The following is an 8,746-nucleotide window of genomic DNA, read 5'->3' as shown; positions in this document are numbered from 1 at the left end:
AGGCATTTCCACCACCAATTTGCTCTATAGTTTCAGCTTATAAGTCTGTTCATATTTCTCTCCATATTATTCAGGGCCAAAAAAGTATAGGCAATTTCTTGGACTAGAACAACATATATATTCTTCAACATCCTGAGACTTTGTTTCTTTATTCCATTTGTCATCCAAAATAGATAAACAAAATAAAGATAATTGGCTTATTATATTGAAGAAGAAGGGGCACGGGAATGTATTCTGAAGTTGTTGTCAGCAGCCAGGTGGTATGTATGATATACAATGCATTCTTGATTATATGATTAATTATATGAGTACTCACACCTGATACATAGGTGCTCCGTTATCTACTGATAAATTGCCATGTTGTCTATCTGATGTGAAATGTATTCTTACATTCTTATGTATGTGATTATTTGGATCTTGAATATTCACACTGTATGCAAAAGTGTTCAGTTATCTACTAATTACTACCAGTTTTCACTGACACACTCTTTGTGTTCATACAATATACGTGTTTTTATGGTCCTTTGATTTTTTTTTAGATTTTGTATCTCCATCTGAGGAATGCCTTCCACCCCCCTTTTTATTTCCACCTTCATTGAGAAGTGATCATACCATTCATGATTAATTGTGCTCTGCTTGTGGGTTCCCGGTCAACAGCTGCTTGGTCTCTGTGTAAACAGATTCTGGGGCTAGGTCTGGAATGCTGGACTTTGTCTGATCCAACATGGCTCTTTTTATGTTCCTATGTTCTAATTTGCTAAGTAGGACATTTAACTCACTAACTCATTTGAGATCATTCCAGTATTGAGATGAATTTAGAGATGGGAGCTCTAAACATGAACATTTGTCATTTATTCTTTAAAGGTTTCCAGAAGTCTTAGCAATAATTACAACATGGACAACCAAACCTACATGTCAGAGTTTCTGCTTCTGGAATTTTCCAATATCCGGGAACTGCAGATTCTTCACTTCCTTCTGTTTCTTGTGTTGTATCTGGTAATAGTTTCAGCAAATCTTCTCATAATCTCTGCAGTGACATTTGACCAACGCCTTCATACTCCTATGTATTTTTTTCTGATGAACCTGGCCATACTTGACATTGGACAAGTTTCGGTCTTCATGCCCAAATCCATGGCCAATTCTGTCATGAATACTAGACACATATCTTATACTGGATGTGTTATGCAAGTTCTTTTTCTGATGTTCTTCATTGGTGCTGATTTTTTTCTCCTCACGGTCATGGCATATGATCGATATGTTGCTATTTGCAATCCTTTACACTATGAAATGGTGATCAACAGGCAAGCCTGTGTCCAAATGGTTACCACTGTATGGATCAGTGCATTTTTCAATGGGGTTTTACATGCTGGGGGCACGTTTGCAGCCCCATTCTGCTCAAATGTTGTTGATCAGTTCTTCTGTGAAATCCCACGGTTACTTAAGCTATCCTGCTCTAAAGTATATCTGATTGAAGCTGGGACTGTTATATTCAGTTGTAGCATTGTGTTGGGTTGCTTTATCTTCATCATTGTAACTTATGTGCAGATCTTCACTGCAGTGCTGAGAATCCCTTCTGTCCAGGGCAGGCAAAAGGCCTTCGCAACTTGCCTCCCCCACCTCATTGTCATCTCCACATTATTATTTTCTGGATTCTTTGCCTACCTGTGGCCCATTTTAAACACCTCATCCCATGCGGATTTTGCAATTACTATAATATATTCCGTGGTTCCACCCATGCTGAATCCGTTAATGTACAGCATGAGAAACAAAGAGATCAAGGCTGCTTTATCAAAGCAGTTAGGCTTTAGCTACTCTACAGGAAGCATATTCTCGAGTGTTCTTCTGTGAGTGGTTTCAGTGTTCGTTTCTAAATCAGCATTAGAAATTAACCGTGGTCTCGTCCATACTAAGCAGGATATTCCACTATGAATATGGTATGAAATCGGTATATAAAAGGAAGGAGCCACACTATTGTTTCGAGTGGCATTGAAGTACACTGACAACTGTTGGAGCCCATGACACATACTGTTTACTGCTTTCATAGCACTTTCATAGTGTTATATCCTGCTTGGTGTAGATGAGCCCCTTGCGTGAACTTACTTCTTGAAAGTGTCATGTAACAGAGGGCTCATCTACACCAAGCAAGATATTCCACTATGAAAGCGGTATGAAAGTGGTATATAAAAGGCAGGAGTCACACATCTGCTTTATAGTGATATTGAAGTGCACTGCAGGATCTACACTACTGCTTTATAGTGGTAATGAAGTGCACTGACAACTGGTGGGGCCCATGATTCATCTACACCAAGCAGGATATAGCACTATGAAAGTGTTATGAAAGCAGTATATGGTATTTGTCATGGGCCCTAACAGTTCTCAGTGTACTTCAATACCACTATAAAGCAGTAGTGTGGCTCCTACAATGTTGGCAACCACTGAAAAAGCCCTCTCCCTTGTTGCCATCCTCTGAGCTTCCCTCAGAGTAGACACCCAGAGGAGGACCTTAGATGTTGAGTGGAATGTATGGGTAGGTTCATGTCAGAAAAGGTGTTCTATCAGATATTGTGGACTGAATCCATATAAGCACCTTGAATCAGGCTTGGATATCTACAGAGCACCAATGCAAGTGGGCCAGAGTCAGCCTTATGTCCAAACCTTCTGGTTCCTGTTATCAATCTGCATTTTGCACAAGCTGCGGCTTCTGAACCATCTTCAAAGGCAGCCCCAAGTAGAGTGCATAGCAGTAATCTAACTTGGAGGTTACCAGAGCATATACAACAGAAGCCAGGTTATCTCTGTCCAGATAGGGGTGTAGATGGGCTACCAACCAAAGTTGGTAGAAGATACTCTGTGCCACCAAGGCCAGCTGAGCCACAAGTGACAGAGATGGTTCTAGGAGAACTTCCAAGCTACAAACCTGCTCCTTCAGAGGGAATGCAACCCCATATTTTGGTTAAAATAATACAAACAAAGCATACAATAATAGTTAGATGTGCATTTTACTACATATGCAAATGTGTATATTTTGAATGGGAAGCATAATGTATTATTACATTGTGTTTAATACTGCACATGTGTTGTGAAATAATGATTAGGGTCAGCACTGAGAAAGGTTTATTGGGATACTAGAACTTGCAGTCTGGGTTCCAGACAGGAAAAGATGTGTCGGCCATGCCAAACCACATTTCCTTGCTGTGGCAGTAACCAGCTGTCTCACCTGATTTCTGACGGGATTGGACACCAGTATGGCCAAGTAGGCAGTTTGGGGTTACTGGAGGAAAGATCCTGTTTCACCTACTCGGTGTGACAGAATTGTCTTTGCTTTGGGATCATGGATCAACAGGTAACAATTATATGCATATTCCAAGTACGGCTGTGCACGGACCCCCCGATCCACTCTGGATCCCAATCTGCAACTTTCAGATTGGGACCACTCAACTTTGGGGCGATCCACCTCCATTCCGCTCCATGGCAGATTCAGATCCGGAGCTCTGCGTCCCCCCCCCCCACTTTAGATTTGCATTGAAAATGTCAAATGCCTGTAACTTTTTTGGGTGTTCAAGTTAGAAACATGGAAATGGGAACCAGGAGAGCTTCTAAATAGATCCTTAGGCATGGGCACTTTGAAGGAAATCAGATCATGCCCTGATTTTTTGGGAATTTTTAAAGTTAAACCTAAATCAGAATCTTACTCTCAGGTAACCATGTCAAAAATGAACACCGGGAATTTCAAGATAGAAAACTCTTAAACTGGGTGAGTGTACAGCACATAGCTGTTCATGGGATAAACAACTCAGACCTTGTGTTGCCCTGCTTGAGTCACAGTACTTCTAAAAACTTAATTTCTTTCATGCCATCCACTCATTTCAAAGTGCTATAATGTGTTGGTTTTTCAAGATGCACCCACACACATACACCTATGTCACAGTTCACACACTCCAGGGTATGCCCAGCCAATAATTGAAATAACAATAACAACAACAATACTAATAATCACAACAACAACAAGAATTAGAACAAAAATGCTGTCTGACTTTATTACCAGTAAGGGGAAAGTGGACGTGCCCAGTGGGACAATGGGCACTGTGCCACCAGTCATTTGGCCGGTTCTGTCTAGGAACCTGCCTTTGAGAAGCCACGTCACACCTCAACTAGTGTAACTCATTGGTTTCTTTCCACTGTTACCCTTTAGAGGGTTCTGATTACCCTCAAGGGTAGTGGGCACTGAGCACGTCCACATGCCGTACAGCACATCACCCACTTGCACTACATCTATTCAGTTGTTCACCAAGGTTATGGTGGGTACCTTGCAGTGCTGTGTGACCTATCTGTTATTTTACTTTGTATATCATTTAAGGTTGTGTGTGTGAGTTTGCGGGGGCTATTGCTTCACCAATCCACTACAAACTGAAATAAGTCCGATCCAAAGACAAACAAAGAAAAGTTACTAAGTATCCCGTTTGGCTTATTCCCCCCTCCAACATTGGGTTTGGGGGATGCTTCACATAGGCTGATCACTTATCACAATTGGGAGATGAACCTGTCAATCAACATTAAAAAAAATAGGTTCCCCCCTCCCGCTTTACCCATTCAATAAAAATTAATTGCAAGCAAACTGAAAAATTAAAAATTCTGAAAATCAACACAAATGACCCTCAATCATCAATGTCTAAGCACAGTAATTTTCAGGGATCTAGCTTTTAAAACAAAGGAGTTATACACATTTATTTTTGACCAATGCAATCCTATGGAAAAAAATTCCAAAATGGCGGGTGGAGCCCCGAAAACATGAGAGCGCTCCACAAATGAAAGAACCACTCCATGTCACTCTGCTGACCAGCCGACCCAATTTGGATTTGCCTTTGGCGGAGGTGGATCTGGTCACTCCACTCCTGCTTCTGCAACCCGAAATGGAGAGGAGCAAAGCCCTAATTCCAAGTACAAAGGTGTCACCTAGAAATGGAGTAGGGAAGTCAATGAGGACTGGTGCCATTGTCTTTCTGAGGATAGATGTAACATCCTGTGAAAATGTACATTGGGTTCTGGGTGGACAGCTGGAATGTCTTCCACTCCCTTTAGTTTATAACTCATATTTAAATAGTTTCTTATCAACTGTTGACATATATTTCTCACAAAGCAGGAATATCTTTTACTATCGGTTATTATTTTCTGATAGTTTTCAGCCTCACTTTTGGGAAGTACCTATTTCATTACTTGTCACCTTGGCTGAGACACAGTTCCTTTAGTGTCTCAGACAGAGTGTTCCCTAGTTTCTACAGTAATTCATGCTGTTTATTTGCATCATAAGCTGGACATGCACATTGTCTAGCAGTTATTGTTCCTTTCCCCAACTTTCTTATCTGAAACACATTTTACTCATTTCTTGAGTTCAGCTGCAGGAAAAACAACAAATAATTTTCATGGCAGGCTCCTAGGTCAATGAAAGGTTCAGTCAAAAGTCACTCCATGACAGCATAAATGCTTCTGTTCAAAGGTTTTGTTAGAATCAAAGTCATTCAACTTTCATATGGTAATACATTTTAAGATATCATTTCTTTTCTTTATGAGAATGGTAAGCTTATAATAAATATGTGGAATACTAAAGAACTCTGATTTGGTTTAAAGGTATGCAAGGTAGCCTGTTAGGCTCGTTGGTGTAGGGATCTGGCCACATGCAAAAGTTTCTGGGTTGGGGAAAGTGGGTGGAGCTAGGGGACGGGGGCATGGCCTTTTGGGGAATCCTAAATGACTGCATTGTGACTCACAAAGATCCATAATGGGGTTCTGGGCCTGCAATAGAAGAATCCGGATGAGGAGGATGAAAGCAAATCCAACTGGGTAAGCATTGTACACTCCTGCTGATGACTAATGAGATCACAAGGGAGATCTGTTTGTTCTGGAGGAAGGTATATGCCTGGGCTATATAACAACCAATGAACGCAGGCTTCTTATGAATACAAATCCCAGAATACCAATATTTATACTCTACCAAAAATACACAAGGAGGTGTTTCCACTACCAGATCGCTCTATAGTTTCAGCTTATTTCCTAAGAAGTGCTGCATGTCTAGAAGTTAAGAATCCTTGAACCATTCAGTAACTACATGGATACAGCTGAAATATTTTAGAATATATGTATATAAACTACCATATATCTGACATGTCGTAAGTAGTCACAAACATTATTCCGTTGTTGTTGTTGTTGTTTCAAAAATAATGTTTTATTCTAAAATATATATTTATTTTTGCTTGTCCTTTTCTTACTTCTTTGATGCAGCCCTGAAGAAGGCCCCATACATTTTATTCAATGTATATATATTTCAACATCCTGAGACTTTGTTTCTTTATTCCATTTGTCATCCAAAATAGACAAACAAAATAAAGATAATTGGCTTATTGTATTGAAGAAGAAGGGACACAGGAATGTATTCTGAAGCTGTTGTCAACAGCCAGGTGGTATGTATGATATACAATGCATTCTTGATTATATGGTTAATTATATGAATACTCACACCTGATACATAGATGCTTCATTATCTACTGATAAATTGCCATGTTGTTTATATGATGTGCAGTGCATTCCTACATTCTTATATATGTGATTATTTGTATCTTGAATATTCACACTGTATGCAAAAGTGCTCAATTATCTACTAATTATTACCAGTTTTCACTGACACTTGTACTCTTTGTGCTTATACAATATACGTGTTTTTATGGTCCATTGATTTGTTTAATTTTCTCCATCTGAGGGACGTCTTCCCCCCCTCTTCCCCCCCCCCCCCCAAGTACACTGAGGACTTAACCAGTGGTCATACAATTCATTATTAATTGTGCCCTGCTTGTGGGTTCCTGGTTGACAACTGGTTGGCCACTGTGTGAACAGAATCCTGGACTAGATCTGGAATGCTGAGTGGGATACTTCGGCCTCTAACCCATTTGACTTCATTCATGTGTTGAGATGAATTTAGAGATGGAAGCTATAAAATGCTGTTTTACTTGAACATTTGTCATTTATTCTTTAAAGTTCTCTAGAAATAATGAGTAACATGTTTGTGGCCTTTGTTTCACAGGCAGCAGGAGTCTTAGCAATAATTACAACATGGACAACCAAACCTATATGTCAGAGTTTCTGCTTCTGGAATTTTCCAATATTCGGGAACTGCAGCTTCTTCACTTCCTTCTGTTCCTCGTATTGTATCTGGTAATAGTTTCAGCAAACCTGCTCATAATCTCTGCAGTGACGTTTGACCAACGCCTTCACACTCCTATGTATTTTTTTCTGATGAACCTGGCAATGATTGACCTTGGACAAGTTTCGGTCTTCATGCCCAAATCCATGGCCAATTCCCTGATGAATACTAGACACATATCTTATACCGGATGTGTTATGCAAGTTCTTTTTCTGATATTCTTCATTGGTGCTGATTTCTTTCTCCTCACGGTCATGGCATATGATCGATACGTTGCTATTTGCAATCCTTTACACTATGAAATGGTGATCAACAGACAAACTTGTGTCCAAATGGTTACCACTGTATGGATCTCTGCATTTTTCTATGGGGCGTTACATGCTGGGGGCACGTTTGCAGCCTCCTTCTGCTCGAATGTTGTTGATCAATTCTTCTGTGAAGTCCCACGGTTACTTAAGCTATCCTGCTCTAATTTATATCTGATTGAAACTGGGATTGTTATATTCAGTTGTAGTATTCTGTTTGGTTGCTTTATCTTCATCATTGTAACTTATGTGCAGATCTTCACTGCAGTGCTGAGAATCCCTTCTGCCCAGGCCAGGCAAAAGGCCTTCGCGACTTGCCTCCCCCACCTCACTGTCATCTCCACATTATTATTTTCTGGATTCTTTGCCTACCTGTGGCCTATTTTAAATGCCTCATCCCATGCGGATTTTGCAATTACTATCATGTATTCTGTGGTTCCACCTATGCTTAATCCAGTAATGTACAGCATGAGAAACAAAGAGATCAAGGCTGCTTTATCAAAGCAGTTAGGCTTTAGCTACTCTACAAGAAGCATATTCTCGAGTGTTCCTCTGTGAGTGGTTTATTAACTTGTTTCAGTTTTCACTTCAAAATCAGCACTAGAAATCAACCTTGGACTCATCTACACCAAGCAGGATATTCCACTATGAAAACGTTTTGAAAATTGCATATAAGGTCACGGGCCACATGACACTGACAACTGTTGGGGCCCGTGACACATGTCATATACCACTCTCATTCCACTTTCATAGTGGAGTATCATGCTTGGTGTAGATTAGTCCCTTGTGCGAACTTACTGCTTAAAAGTCTCATGTAACTAAGAGCCCTACATATAATCATTATAGTATATGTGTGTGTTTGTGTGCATAAGTATGGGAGGATTAATTTGTTCATTTCACAGTTTAGTGTGAATTTTACTCATTTCTCTTTCTGAAGCAGTATGAGAGCTTACACTCAGTTGTCCTTCAAAATTTGCACTTCTTTGAATTATGCAATTGAGTTCTCCAATAAAAATGCATTGTTTTGGGAACCATTAATGCAAATATGCACTGACTTATAGACTACCCCAGTTTCAATCTCTGCTCCATGAAAACTCTCCAATTGTAAATGCGGTCACCTAGTAATATTATAATGGGCTGGGAAGTAAGAGCTGGTTAAACATTGCATATGTTTGACTTTTTGTTCAAGGGGGGAATCATACGATTTATTTTTAAGGAGATGAATAAAATGGAACAAAAGCTTGTGAAT

The 8,746-nt window shown here is 39.9% G+C and overlaps 2 protein-coding genes across 2 annotated transcripts; both read left to right on the top strand.

Moving 5' to 3' along the window:
- The first annotated feature begins 894 nt into the window (after window positions 1-894).
- LOC134405456 (olfactory receptor 14I1-like) lies at window positions 895-1,848 on the top strand. Its single transcript, XM_063136700.1, has one exon. The coding sequence runs from the start codon at window positions 895-897 to the stop codon at window positions 1,846-1,848; it is 954 nt and encodes a 317-aa protein (XP_062992770.1).
- Window positions 1,849-7,101: 5,253 nt separating this feature from the next.
- On the top strand, window positions 7,102-8,055 carry LOC134405455 (olfactory receptor 14I1-like). Its single transcript, XM_063136699.1, has one exon. The coding sequence runs from the start codon at window positions 7,102-7,104 to the stop codon at window positions 8,053-8,055; it is 954 nt and encodes a 317-aa protein (XP_062992769.1).
- Window positions 8,056-8,746: the final 691 nt, after the last annotated feature.

This window comes from Elgaria multicarinata, chromosome 11 (genome assembly GCF_023053635.1).
Source record: "Elgaria multicarinata webbii isolate HBS135686 ecotype San Diego chromosome 11, rElgMul1.1.pri, whole genome shotgun sequence".
Classification (NCBI taxonomy): domain Eukaryota; kingdom Metazoa; phylum Chordata; class Lepidosauria; order Squamata; family Anguidae; genus Elgaria; species Elgaria multicarinata.
The sequence above is the reverse complement of the archived record's forward strand: the minus strand, read 5'-3'. Positions and strand labels throughout refer to the sequence as shown.